The sequence below is a fragment of the Chiloscyllium punctatum genome, chromosome 30 (assembly GCF_047496795.1).
Source record: "Chiloscyllium punctatum isolate Juve2018m chromosome 30, sChiPun1.3, whole genome shotgun sequence".
Taxonomy (NCBI): domain Eukaryota; kingdom Metazoa; phylum Chordata; class Chondrichthyes; order Orectolobiformes; family Hemiscylliidae; genus Chiloscyllium; species Chiloscyllium punctatum.
In genome coordinates this window covers 30,350,501-30,365,215 of record NC_092768.1, presented here as the reverse complement: position 1 = coordinate 30,365,215, position 14,715 = coordinate 30,350,501, and the positions used below count along the sequence as shown (strand labels likewise).

The following is a 14,715-nucleotide window of genomic DNA, read 5'->3' as shown; positions in this document are numbered from 1 at the left end:
TGACCACAAGTCCATCAGGAAGTGGTCAGCACGTAGTGTCCTTGAGACCCTTCGGGAAAAGGAGAGGGCGGATCCTATCAAGCGGTTCCCTGAGCAGACTATCAAAGCCATTTGGCAGAATGCCTCATCGCCAGAACTTTCCAACAAGCACCAAGACGTGGCTTGGCTGGTGGTGAGAAGGGCTCTGCCTGTGAGATCCTTTATGCACGCCCGGACTCTCAGCCGCACCGCACACTGCCCTCGAAGCGGCTGCGGGGGGTCGAGACTGTCACACACCTCCTTCTGGAATGTGCCTACGCAGAAGAAGTCTGGAGAGGAATGCAGTGGTGCTTGTCGAGGTTCGTCCCGAGCGGCGCTGTGACGCGGGACTCCGTGCTCTATGGCCTGTTCCCTGGGACTCACACCGAGACGAACATTAACTGCGCCTGGAGGATCATCAACTCGGTGAAGGACGCTCTCTGGGCGGTCTGAAACCTGTTGATCTTCCAGCTGAAGGAGTTGACCCCGACTGAATGTTGCAGACTGGCACATTCCAAGGTCCAAGACTACGTGTTGAGGGACGCGCTGAAGCTTGGGGCAGCTGCAGCCAAGGCGCGGTGGGGAAAGACCACCGTGTAACATCTGCCTGCCTAAAGAAGAACAGGGGGCCCATACAGACGTTTTTTGGGCTCTGCTGACGCCTCAGCCAAATATATGCATAAGATTGAGAAATGCACAGACCTGTATATAACAATGATAAATTCTGATTTGTGTATGTAAATGTTGACATGTATGGCATGACCAAATGTACAGACCATCAAATCATGTATATTTTTGAAATTAAAAAAACTGTCTCCTGCCAGGTTCCTTCGCCTTCTGCAGTAAACTGCACAATCTTTGAATTTCCTATATATGTGGGCGATTGTTGGCGGATTGAAATACCGTCCAATCATAATGCGCAATATCGACAAATCAGTGACATCAACGATTGACCAATCAGCGGGAATGACTTCTGCACCATTCAGAAGCGGGTTCTTCTTGACCAATCGGAGAATGCCGGGCGCCAGCCGCCTGCGGCTCAGGACTGTATAAAAGGAGGGGCAAGGGCATGCAACACGCTGTTTCAGTGGGAGGGATACGATGGCGAGGACGAAGCAGACGGCACGAAAGTCTACTGGGGGCAAAGCTCCGCGCAAGCAGCTGGCTACGAAAGCCGCCCGCAAGAGTGCCCCGGCCACTGGCGGGGTGAAGAAGCCGCACCGCTACCGGCCCGGCACCGTGGCGCTGCGAGAGATCCGCCGCTACCAGAAGTCCACCGAGCTGCTGATCCGCAAGCTGCCCTTCCAGCGCCTAGTCCGGGAGATTGCGCAGGACTTCAAGACCGACTTGCGCTTCCAGAGCTCGGCCGTCATGGCCCTGCAGGAGGCCAGCGAGGCTTACCTGGTGGGGCTCTTCGAGGACACCAATCTTTGCGCCATCCACGCTAAGAGGGTCACCATCATGCCCAAGGACATCCACCTGGCTCGGCGCATCCGCGGGGAGCGGGCCTGAGGTCCACCTCCGCCCCTCGACTCAAAACGGCTCTTTTCAGAGCCATCACTGCGGTCAAGGAAAGGGGATAACCGAAGCGTTTAACATCGGCATGTACCTCATATGTGCACCTGTAGATTCAAGGTGAAAGCGAGGACTGGAGATCAGAGCTGGGAATAATGTCCTGCTGGAAAAGCGCAGCAGATCAAACAGCATCCAAGGAGCAGGAGAGGATTCCTGAAGAAGGGCTGGTCCCCGAAACGTCCATTCTCCTCCTTGGACGCTGCGCTTTTCCAGCAGCACACCTTCAGCGCCTGTAGATTCAGCTGAGGAGGATTTCGTTTGGGACTTTCCACCGAAATCACTCCTCCGCTAGGCTCAGGTGGCATCGAATATATGTGTGTAGTCCGACTGCTCTGATTCTTTACCTCTTTAGGTTCTGAATATCTACCTAAATACTTAAATCAATAAGCCTCGTACTCACCTTGGGATCAGCCTTTTTACCCCATTTTCTGGCATTATCTTCCGTCTTAATTCACTTTTCATATAATAAAGGTTAGCCCAGAAAGTTACCGGTTTTGAGTGGGGAAATTCCAGCTGAGCTACACCCTCAGCCCCTCTCCCTAGTTACCCTTTTGTCCTTAATATATTTGTAAAACCCCATTGGATTCTCCTTAATTCTATTTGCCAATGCTATCTCATATCCCATTTTTGCCCTCCTGATTTCCCTCTTAAGTATACTCCTATTTTAAGGATTCACTCGATCTATCCTGTCTGTACCTGACATATGCTTCCTTCTTTTTCTTAACCAAACCCTCAATTTTTTTTTTGTCGTTTCCTTCCCCCGCCCCAGGCTCCGCTTACTCGTGGTTGGCGGGAAACAGCGTCGCGGTGTCATTTCATTTGAGTAATTTACTTCAAATCGAGATTTGAGGATTTTATTTTCGCTTTTCTGCAAAAGTGAGCCTGCGCTGTCCTTGACCTGGTTGATGTCCCTTTTCCCAGGGCTGTCTAACGGAGGCTGTGCAGGGGAAGGTAGGTTACAGTGCGTCCGTGATAATGCTGTCCAGGTGCAAGTTTAAAACCCAAACACACTCTCCTTTTCCCCCCAGGTCACGAGAGGCGCCAAATTGTCTCGCCGGGGGGGTCCGCGTGGCCGATCGCAATGCGCATGCGTCCACTCGCTCTGTGTCGGCGGCCAATGGGAAGCAAAGGGTCGCACGCCGATCCTTCATTTGCATAACGGCGTCTATATATAGCGGCGCGGCGGCGGTGCCGGACACAAGTTGGGTGATGCCGGAGAGCGGGGCCAAGGTGATCGCCAAGAAGGGCGCCAAGAAGGCGGCGTCCAAGTCGCACCACAAGGGCGACAAGCGCCGAAAGAGGGCGCGGCGGGAGAGCTACGGTATCTACGTGTACAAGGTGCTGAAGCAGGTGCACCCGGACACGGGCATCTCCTCCAAAGCCATGAGCATCATGAACTCGTTCGTCAACGACGTCTTCGACCGCATCGCCTGCGAGGCGTCCCGCCTGGCGCACTACAGCCGGCGGCACACCATGTCCTCCCGGGAGATCCAGACCGCCGTCCGCCTGCTGGTGCCCGGCGAGCTCGCCAAGCACGCCGTGTCCGAGGGCACCAAGGCGGTCACCAAGTACACCAGCTCCAAGTGAGAGAGGGAAGGAGGTGCTCCTTTCGTCAACCAAACGGCTCTTTTCAGAGCCAACTGTCAATTACTCTGTCCAGGAGGGCTCTTGGCCAATGTGACTAATGCTCCACTTAGATCCACCGATGCCAATCTCCATTACTTCCCATATTGTGGCAACGTCTGAGATGGGCTTACATGGTTTCAAGGGGGCAACTTCTCCCTGTGATGCTTGGTTTGTACATTTCCCCCATTAGCTACTGCCCTGAAGTTTAGAACCACCTGTTAAGACATTGTAGACCCCGCTGCAGGATCAGATAGTGGTCTGTCAGGGGTGTTTGATAGGGCAGATTACCTGCCCCTCTTCCACAGTTATGTCAGAGCCTAGGTGTCCCTGGAGAAGGAGCATGTGATGTCCACCAAGACCCTTAAAATTTTTGTGCAGAGGTGGGCAGTGCAAGGGAGTGTTTTATGTTTCCCTCCAACACTTATTTTGATATAATCCCTGCTCTCGCCTTCACCTTTTGATCACACAACGTTGCCCTCTCTGCAGAAGAACACTGCTTGGCACTGGCCACTCGGGTGTTTCCTTTCTTCCTGCTGATGGAACGTAAAATAAAGGTTTAAACCCTTGTTGTTCTTCACTGTGTCTGACACCTGCGTCTGCGCTCTCACCCTATTACTATTAGGTGGTCGTGTGGGGGGAAAAAAATGCCCTTGATAATTTAAGTCCAGCACACAATCTATAACCTCGCACTGTAATCTGCTGAATAGCAAGGGCCAAAATACTCTTAGATTCCACTATTAAAGGGAAAAAAAGTTATTTTTAACTTTAAAGTCCAACAGAGCATTAAAACCATTGTTTACAACAGCTGTCACTGAGACCTCTTTTACCTCCCACTCTGTAATACTGGTCTGATTAATAAAGCTCAATTTAAGATTTACAAAAAAAAATCACGTTTCAAAACTAGTTAGCTTGACAATTTTCCTCTGCAGCTCATTTCATACACTCACCACCCCCTGTGTGATATTTTTCCCCCTCTCTTCCTAAACCCATGCCCTCCATTTCTGGACTCCCACACCAGGGCAAAGACCTTGTCTATTTATTCTATCCATACATTTCATGATTTAATAAACTATTATAAGGTGTCAGCCTCCAATGCTACAGAGAAAACTGCCCCAGCCTGTTCAGCATCTCCCTGTAGCTCAAATCCTCCAACCCTGGCAACATCCTTGTCAATCTTTTCTGAACCCTTTCAAGTTTCACAACATCCTTCCTATAGGAAGGAGACCAGAATTGCACACAATATTCCAAAACTGGCCTAACCAATGTCCTGTACAGCTGCAGCATAACCTCCCAGCTCCTATACTCAATGTACTGATCAATAAAGGAAAACATACCAAATGCTACCCTCACTATCCTATCTACCAGCAACTCCACTTTCATGGAACAATGAATCTGCACTCGAAAGTCTCTTTCTTCAGCAACACGCCCCAGGACCTTCCATCCTACCCTGATTTGTCTTTCCAAAATGCAGTACCTTGTATTTATCTAAATTAACATCCATCTGCCAGTTCTTAGCCCATGAGCCCACCTGATCAAGATCTCATTGTAATCTGAGGTAACCTTCTTCGTTGTCCACCACACCTCCAATTTTGATGTCATCTGCAAACTTACTAACTGTACCTCTTATGCTCACATCCAAATCATTTATATAAATGACAAAAAGTAGTGGACACAGCACCCATCCTTGTGGCCCTCCACTGGTCACAGGCCTCCAGTCTGAAAAACAACCCTCCATCACCACCCTCTGTCTTCTATCTTGGAGCCAGTTTTATATCCAAATGGTTAGTTCTCCATGTATTCCATGAGATCTAACCTTGCTCACCAGTATCTCATGGGGAACCTTGTCAAACGCCCTATGGAAGTCCATATAGATCACATCTACCACTCTGTCCTCATCAATCCTCTTTGTTGCTTCTTCAAAAAGCTCAATCAAGTTTGTGAGACATGATTTCCCACGCACAAAGCCATGTTGACTATCCCTAAGCCATCCTTGCAATTCCAACAACTTGCCCACCACTGAAGTCAGGTTCACTGGTCTATAGTCCCTGGCTTGTTCTTACCACCCTTCTTAAACAGTGGCACCACATTCTCCAACCTCCAGTCTTCCGGCCCCTCACCTGTGATTATCGATGATACAAATATCTCAGTAAGTGGCCAGCAATCACTTCTCTAGCTTCCCACAGATTTCTACGGTACATCTGATCAGGTTCTGGGGATTAATCTGCTCTTATGCATTTCAAGACATCCAGCACTTTCTCCTCTGTAATATGGACATTTTTCAAGATCTCATCATCTATTTCCCTACATTCTATATCTTCCATATCCTTTTCTACAATAAATACTGATGCAAAATATGCATTTAATATCATGCCTGTCTCCTGTGGCTCCACACAAAGACATCCTTGCCGATCTTTGAGGGGTCCTATTCTCTCCTTAGTTACCCTTTTGTTCTTAACATATTTATAAAATCCCCTTAGATTCTCCTTAACTCTATTTGCCAAAGCTATCTCATGTCCCCTTTTTGCCCTCCTGATTGCCCTCTTAAGTATACTCCTCCTGCCTTTATACTCTAAGGAGTCATTCAATCTATCTTGTCTATACCTGACAAATGCTTCCTTCTTTTTCTTAACCAAACCCTCAATTTCTTTAGTCATCCAGCATTCCCTACATGTACAAGCCTTCCCTTTCACCCTGACAGGAATATACTTTCTCTGGATACTCGTCATCTCATTTCTGAAGGCTTCCCATTTTCCAGCCATCCCTTTACCTGCGAACATCTGCCCCCAGTCAGCATTTGAAAGTTCTTGCCTAATACTGTCAAAATTGGCCTTTCTACAATGTAGAACTTTAACTTTTAAATCTGGTCTATCCTTTTCCATCACTATTTTAAAACTAATAGAATTGTGGTCGCTGGCCCCAAAGTGCCCCCCCACAGACACCTCAGTCACCTGCCCTGCCTTATTTCTCAAGAGTAGGTCATGTTTTGCACCTTCTCTAGTAGGTACATCCACATACTGAATCACAAAATGGTCTTGTACGCACTTAACAAATTCCTCTCCATCTAAACCCTTAACACATATGTCCCAGCCTTTGCTTCAAAAGTTAAAATCCCCTACCATAATCACCCTATTATTCTTACAGATAACTGAGATCTCCTGACAAATTTGTTTCTCAATTTCCCTCTGACTTTTAGGGGGGGTCTATAATACAATCCCAGTAAGATGATCATTTTTCATTTCTCAGTTCCATCCAAATAAATTCCCTGGATATATTTCTGGGAATATCCTCCCTCAGTGCAGTTGTAATGCTATCCCTCATCAAAAATGCCATTCCCCCTCCTCCCTTGCCTCTCTTTCTGTCCTTCCTGTAGAATTCTGTCCTTCCTGTCAGTCTTACGTCTGTGGTCAGCAAAGTTTTGGAAAGAATTCTGAGGGGTAGGATTTATGACTATTTGGAAAAGTGTAGTGTGATTAAAGGCGGTCAGCATGGCTTTGTGAGGAGCAGATCATACCTCATAAATCTTATTGAGTTCTTTGAGGAGATGTCAAGACAGATTGACGATGGTCGAGGATGTGGTGTATATGGGTATTGCTATCAGAAACTTTAATTCTGGTGTTTTTAAAAAAAACCCAACAAACTGCTGAGGAGTTTTGTGGTGGTCCGGTGCATTACTGAGGATGGACATAATTTCATGAGATTTCCAGGACAGTAAATACAGATAGTGGTGTTTTGACCAGGAGTGCCAGCCTGTGGGTTCTCATCGGGAACATGCCCTAATGTGGGAGCTTCATCTCCTGAGTCCTCAGAAGAGGAACTTAAAGGGGTTTCTAATCGCTGAACAAGTTGTTTCTTAGAGGACTGGTGCTGTTTGAATTTCTGTTAATTAGGAGTGGTATACGCAACAGGATCAGTAAACTGGGGAGGGGGGAGTGGGGGGAAACAGGGGTGGCTACGGCAGCAACATACATCTCAGATCGAGCTGCAGCTGCTGAGCTAACAGTAACCTGGGGAATGGGGAGAAGGGGCAACATTTACAAGGTTAGAACTGGGAGGGGAGAACACAGGGGTAGGCTGTAGGGAAAACAACGGGAATTTGAGAATTAGGTCGAACAACAGTTTGATATGCAGGACGCTGAACAGTCTGTAGGGGAGGGGTTAAGGCAGGGGGTGCTTGGAGTGCTCAACTTGCAGAGCTGACAAACTGGAGTAATCAGGGGTGCGTTAGGATGCACTTGCAAGTTAGGCAGAGTTAGAGGAGGTGGGAGGGGGTAGGTAGGGCGATACTTTCTTATTTCAGAGCTATTTCAGTATTAATTTAGATAGCACCAATCTAACCGAATCAGAGTTTCTTGATTGAGAAGGTCCTGGACCCTCTTTTTCGGATCTGGTTCTTAACCCTGTCCTCAGATCCCTGATCTGAGGTGGAGCCCTCGACTTTTTCTCTTCTCTTTTCAGTGGAGTCCTCGACTCCGTAGAAGTCCTTAACCTTTTCTCTCCCTTCTTCCCTTTTTATTTATAAGTCCCCCTGACCCTATCCTTGCCATGACAGATCCTTTTAGGGCTGGACTAGGACAATAGACAGCAAGGGATCAGGTCAGTCACTACTTGAATGAGAGAAAACCAATCGGATCAGAAGCCTCTAGCCCGGGTGAGAATCCATTTTAATCATAGTGTTAATTTGCAGCCTGAAGCCATTTTGTTATGTTACTTTGCATAAGAAGCCATTTTGTGGTAAATAAAAGCATAAAATGGTTGCGCCTGACAACAGCCTAAGGCCAGATTTTAGATCCTCAGGTCGTTCCATCTTCTGTCTGCTCCTGGCCGAAACGTAGATTTTCCTGCTCCTTGGATGCTGCCTGACCTGCTGTGCTTTTCCAGGACCGCACCCAACTCACCTCCAGCATCTGCAGTCCTCACTTTTGTTTAGTTGTGAATAGTTGTTTAATCGTCACTTTTAGAGTTAATAAATTGATGTTATTTTCTTGAAATTGTGGAATTTGGGAGTTCTGTCACTCACTCATTTTAACATATTACAGGGTGAGGTGAGATTTTCTGGGTGTTTGGTTGAATTAACTGAGGAATTCACCTCCATGTTGTCATAAAAAAATGAACCCACAGAAAGCAATTGGCCTGGATGGACCCCGTGGCTAAACACTCAGTGTATGGACCAGCTGGTGTGGAGTATTCACTGACATCTTTAACCTCTCCGTACGATGATCTGAGATCCCCACCTGTTTCAAAGAGACTACCCTTCATCCTGGTGTCAAAAAGAAATCATGCAATGTGTGTCAATGACTACTGCCCTGTGGATCTGACTTCCTTTATACAATTGTTCAAGAGGTTAGTCATGGCTCAAATTGCCTTCATCCTTTGCAATTCACCAACTGACACAAGAGGACCACAGCAGACATCCATCTCCCTGGACATACACATCCCTGGAACATCTGGATAACAAGGTTCCTACATCATGCTTACTTCGACTGTAGCTCAACCCTAATTCTAAACAAACTCACCTCAAAACTCTAAGGGCTAGGTCTTAGCTCCCCCACCCCCAAAACTAGACCATCAACTTCCTGACCCACAGTCTGCAATCAGTAAGAATAGGTGACATCTTCTCCACCATAACCCTCAACACTCACGCATCCACGAGGCTGCATATCAGCCCCCTACTATATTCCTTGCACATGGTTGTGACCCAGTTCCACTCCAACTCCATTTGCAAGTTTGCTGACACCACCCCCACTGCAGGTTGGATCCCACATGAGGGGGGAGGACATGCAAGAGATTGAGTGCTTAGTGTCATGGTGTATAGACAATGATCTCTCCAATGTCAGCAAAATGAAGAAGCTGGTAATCAGCTTCAAGGAGGAGTTGGGGGGGACATGCCCCTGTCTGCATCAGTGGTGTTGAGGTGGAAGTGGTCAAGTTTCTGGGAGTGTGATGATCACCAAGAATTTGGATTGGGAGGATAAGTTTGCACCACCGTCAAATTTTCACGGAGGTGAACAGAGAAACGAGGGTTTAAATCTGACACCAGGGAGATTCACAGGAAAGTCAATGTGGAGGGAGCCAAGGGGCTGAGAACTGGGAGTACAGACAAGAACCACAAGCAAAGTGCACTCGTCCTATCACACTGCTAGAAAGAGGCTGAGGCAAATTTACACACTAGCCTGGCAAACCGTAGAGTTGTACAAAGAAACAAATCTTCGACATTGCCTCACTCCGAGTTTAAAAATGAGCAGAGCAGATCACATTAGAACATCAAGGTCATTTCACTGAAGGACAAAGCACTATTGGAGAAAATACGACTCCATTGAGACTGTGATTCAGGATTAGCATAAACTTTCAAAACACTTTAACCCAAGAACAAAGTGATTGCATTTGACCACATTGGGAGTTGGGGGGAGGCTTTTGGGGTCCCCTTCGGTTCAACTGCCGGAGTTTTCAGTATTTTATGAGATGAAACCTCATGGGGGGGGGTGGTGGGAACCTGAGCGATATACCAGTGGTGAGAGTTGATGGAGATGAGGCAATAGCAAGAGGTAGCGCAGCCAGTGGGAAGGAATTTCCTGGGAAAGAACCAAGGGATCAGTTAAGGTGGGAGAGGCCATTTTGGATTTGGTGCTCGGCAATGAGCGGGGGCAGGTGTCAGATCTTGCGGTGGGAGAGCATTTTGGTGATAGTGACCACAACTGTCTCACATTCTACATAGCTATGGAGAAGGAGAGAAGCAGGCACAATGGGAGGATATTTAATTGGGGAAAAGGAAACTATGATGCTATCAGACGTGAGTTGGGAAGCGTGGACTGGGAGCAATTGTTCCATGGAAAGGGCACTATAGACATGTGGAGACTGATTAGGGAACAGTTGTTGTGAGTGATGCATAAATGTGATCCTCTGAGACAGGCAAGAAGGGGTAAGATAAAGGAACCTTGGATGACGAGAGCAGAGGAGCTTCTCGTCAAAAGAAAGAAGGCAGCTTACGTAAGGTGGAGGAAGCAAGGGTCTTGCTCAGTTCTAGAGGATTCCAGGCAGGTGAGGAAGGAGCTCAAAAATGGTCTGAGGAGAGCCAGGAGGGGGCACAAAAAAGGCTTGGCAGGAAGGATTGGGGAGAATCCAAAGGCATTTTACATGTATGTGAGGAATAAGAGAATGATCAAAGAAAGAGTAGGGCTGATCAGGGATAGCACAGGGGACTTGTGTATAGAGTCTGAGGAGGTAGGGGAAGCCCAAAATGAGGTTTTTGCTTCTGTCTTTCCTAAAGAAAAGGACCTTGTAGTGAATGAAACCATTGAGGAGAAGGTAAGCATGCTGGAATGGATAGAGACTGAGGAAGCTGATGTGCTGAAAATTTTGTCAAACATTAAGATTGACAAGTCGCCAGGGCCAGACCAGATTTGTCCTCGGCTGCTTTGGGAAGCGAGAAATGTGATTGCTTCGCCGCTTGTGAAGATCTTTGCATCCTCACTCTCCACCACAGTTGTATCTGAGGACTGGAGGGAGGCAAATGCAATTCCTCTCTTCAAGAAAAGAAATAACGAAATCCCCGGAATTACAGACTAGTCAGTCTCATTTCTGTCATCTGCAAGGTGTGAGAAAGGATTCTGAGGGATAGGATTTATGACCGTCTGGAAGAGCCTGGCTTGATTAAATGCAGTCAGCACAGCTTTGTGAGGGGCAGGTCATGCCTCACAAATCTTATTGAGTTCTTTGAGGATGTTACTAGACAAGTTGTTGAGGGTTGAGCCTTGGATGTGGTGTATTTGGACTTCAGCAAGGCATTTGATAAGGTTCCCCATGGTCGGCTCATTCAGAAGGTCAGGAGGAATGGGATACAGGGAAACTTAGCTGAATACAGAATTGGCTGGTCAACAGAAGACAGCAAGTGGCAGTGGAAGGAAAGTATTCTGCCTGGAAGTCAGTGGTGAGTGGTGTTCCACAGGGCTCTGTTCTTGGGCCTCTACTCTGTAATTTTTATTAATGACTTGGATGAGGAGATTGAAGGATGGGTTAGCAAGTTTGCAAACGACTGAAAGGTTGGAGGTGTCGGTGATAGTATAGAGGACTGTTGTAGGCTGCAGCGTGACATTGACAGGATGGGCTGAGAGGTTCAACATGGATAAATGCGAGGTGAGGCATTTTGGAAGGTCGAACTTGAAAATTGAGTACAGGATTAAAGACAGGATTCTTGGCAGTGTGGAGGAACAGCGGGATCTTGGTGTGCAGGTACATAGATCCCCTAAAATTGCCACCAAAGTGGACAGGGTTGTTAAGAAAGCATACGGTGTTTTGGCTTTCATTAACAGGGGGATTGAGTTGAAGAGCTGTGAGCTCTTGTTGCAGCTCTATAAAACTTTGGTTAGACCGCACTTGGAATACTATGTCCACTCCTGGTCGCCCTATTATAGAAAAGATGTGGAAGCTTTGGAGAGGATTCAGAAGACGTTTACCAGGATGCTGCCTGGAATGGAGGGCTTATCTTACAAAGAGAGGTTGACTGAGCTCGGACTTTTTTCAGTCGAAAAAAGAAGGAAGAGGGACGACCTAATTGAGGTGTACAAGATAATGAGAGGCATAGATAGAGTTGATAGCCAGAGACTTTTTCCCAGGGCAGAAACTGTTAACAAGAGGGGTCATAGTTTTAAGTTGTTTGGCGGAAAGTATAGAGGGGATGTCAGAGGCGTGTTCTTTACGCAGAGAATTGAGAGAGTATGGAATGTGTTGATAGCAGCAGTTGTGGAAACAAGGTCATTGGGGACATTTAAGAGACTGCTGGAGATGCATATGGTCACAGAAACTTGAGGGTTCGTACATTAGGTTTACCTTACATGAGGATCAATGGTCAGCACAACATCGTGGGCTGAAGGGCCTGTTCTGTGCTGTACTGTTCTACATTCTGTGAAAGCAAGAATGAAACAAGACGCCTGAACCACATTTCCACAGGGTTGGTGCCCAGAATGAACACAGGTCAATTTATACAAGATACCAAAATTCCTATTAAGGGCTCAGAAAAAAAACTTGGCAGCACAAAATAAATATTTGTGAAGCAAACAAAGCACAACTTCAAAACAGCCAGGACAGATATCTCCCAAAACAATCCAACAGTCTGATATACACAACCCCAAAACAAATTGCTCCCATGTCTATAATCAAGCAAAACAGCCTCAACTCAAGGGGTCAAGAAGTTAGGATAAGTTAACTCTGAATTAGAGTCGTGCTGGAAAGGCACAGCAGGTCAGACAGCATCCAAAAAGCAAAAAATAACATTTTGGGCAAAAGCCCTTCATCAGGAATAGAAGCAGGAAGCCGGCTGGGTGGAGAGATAAATCAGAAGGGGTGGGGAGAAAGTAGCATAGAGTACAATAGGTGAATGGGGGTGGGATGGAGGGGATAGGTGGGAAGGAAGATAGGTCATGGGAACAGTGCTAGCTGGAAGGTTGGACCTGGGAGAAGGTGAGGGGAAATGCTGAAACTGGTGAAGTCCACATTGATGCCCTGGGATTGAAATGTTCAGAGGTGCAAGATGAAGTTCAGGTTTCCAGTATCCACAGTCCTCGTTTTCACCGAGGATAAGTTAAGGGCAATGCACATTACAGGTTCAATCTGACCAGAGGTGCAATTCTCCAAATAAGACAATGGTGTGGGGGCAGCCACTATTGGACTGGGACAGACAGTGCTCAGTTTCTCCAACTTTCACAATATCAGGTTATAGTCCAACTGGTTTAATTTGAAGACTCGTGCTTGTAAATAAGCCTGTCATAATACAACCTGGTGCTTGTGATTTGTAACTGCGTGCAAATAAGTAAGGCTCTTGTACAACACACTGTGGTAATCTGCTTGATGTCGTGGTGGCTGTGAAGAGCCCTTCCAGTCAATTCTGAGTGGGGCGGGGGAAGAGGTTAGTGTCAGGGCTGCTCCACACAGATGCGCCAGACCAGGCGGATATGTTTGGGTATTATAGTGAGTCTCTGGGCTTGGACAGCGAACAGGTTGGTATCCTCAAAGAGGACCAGCAGATAAAACCTCATTGGCCTCTTACAGAACTGAGGGCCAAGCTCAGGAGGCGCACGTGGGTCTAGCAATCCTTTTTTTTATTTCAAAAATATACTTTATTCATAAAATGATTTGATGGTCTGTACATTTGATCATGCAATACATACATCCATATTTACAAACACAGATTCAAATTTATCCTTGTCACTTACAATCCTGTGTATTTTTCAATCTCGTACATATACATATATTTGGCTGAGGCATCAGCAGAGCCCAAGAAAACGTCTGTATGGGCCCCCTGTTCTTCTTTAGGCAGGTCGATCTTACACGGTGGTCTTTCCCCACCGCGCCTTGGCGGCAGCTGCCCCAAGCTTCAGCGCGTCCCTCAACACGTAGTCTTGGACCTTGGAATGTGCCAGTCTGCAACACTCGGTCAGGGTTAACTCCTTCAGCTGGAAGATCAACAGGTTTCGGACCGCCCAGAGAGCGTCCTTCACCGAGTTGATGATCCTCCAGGCGCAGTTAATGTTCGTCTCCTTTGATAAAGTGCCACACGGGAGACTGCTGAGCAAGGTGAGGGCCCATGGTGTTCGAGGTGAGCTGCTGGGATGGATTGAGGATTGGCTATCTAACAGAAGGCAGAGAGTTGGGATAAAAGGTTCTTTTTCAGAATGGCAGCCGGTGACGAGCGGTGTCCCGCAGGGTTCGGTGCTGGGGCCACAGCTGTTCGCATTATATATTAATGATTTGGATGAGGGAACCGGGGGCATTCTAGCGAAGTTTGCCGATGATACAAAGTTAGGTAGACAGGCAGGTAGTACTGAGGAAGTGGGGAGGCTACAGAAGGATCTAGACAGGTTGGGAGAGTGGTCCAGGAAATGGCTGATGGAATTTAACGTGAGCAAGTGCGAGGTCTTGCACTTTGGCAAAAAGAATATAGGAATGGACTACTTTCTAAATGGTGAGAAACTTAATAAAGCCAAAGCACAAAGGGATCTGGGAGTGCTAGTCGAGGATTCTCTAAAGGTAAACATGCAGGTTGAGTCTGTGATTAAGAAAGCGAATGCAATGTTGTCTCTTATCTCAAGAGGGTTGGAATATAAAAGCAGAGATGTACTACTAAGACTTTATAAAGCTCTGGTTAGGCCCCATTTGGAGTACTGTGTCCAGTTTTGGTCCCCACACCTCAGGAAGGACATACTGGCACTGGAACGTGTCCAGCGGAGATTCACAAGGATGATCCCTGGAATGACAGGTCTAGCATATGAGGAACGGCTGAGGATACTGGGGTTGTATTCGTTGGAGTTTAGAAGATTAAGGGGAGATCTAATAGAGACGTACAAAATAATACATGGCTTTGAAAAGGTGGATGCTAGAAAATTGTTTCTGTTAGGCGAGGAGACGAGGACCCGTGGACACAGCCTTAGAATTAGAGGGGGTCATTTCAGAACGGAAATGCGGAGACATTTCTTCAGCCAGAGAGTGGTGGGCCTGTGGAATTCA

General features: G+C 47.0%; 2 protein-coding genes across 2 annotated transcripts; both read left to right on the top strand.

Annotated features, from left to right (window-relative positions):
* Nucleotides 1-1,119: 1,119 nt before the first annotated feature.
* LOC140455384 (histone H3-like) lies at nucleotides 1,120-2,534 on the top strand. Its single transcript, XM_072550189.1, has one exon. It carries the CDS (start codon nucleotides 1,120-1,122, stop codon nucleotides 1,528-1,530), a length of 411 nt encoding a protein of 136 aa, XP_072406290.1. The 3' UTR covers nucleotides 1,531-2,534.
* Nucleotides 2,535-2,556: 22 nt separating this feature from the next.
* Nucleotides 2,557-4,151, top strand: LOC140455383 (histone H2B 7-like). The gene has a single exon (XM_072550188.1). The coding sequence runs from the start codon at nucleotides 2,569-2,571 to the stop codon at nucleotides 3,178-3,180; it is 612 nt and encodes a 203-aa protein (XP_072406289.1). The 5' UTR covers nucleotides 2,557-2,568; the 3' UTR covers nucleotides 3,181-4,151.
* The last annotated feature ends 10,564 nt before the right edge of the window (nucleotides 4,152-14,715 follow it).

Bases quoted from the DNA above. Each gene is read 5' to 3' on its own strand.
- LOC140455384 (XM_072550189.1), top strand. From the start codon at position 1,120: ATGGCGAGGACGAAGCAGACGGCACGAAAGTCTACTGGGGGCAAAGCT.
- LOC140455383 (XM_072550188.1), top strand. From the start codon at position 2,569: ATGCTGTCCAGGTGCAAGTTTAAAACCCAAACACACTCTCCTTTTCCC.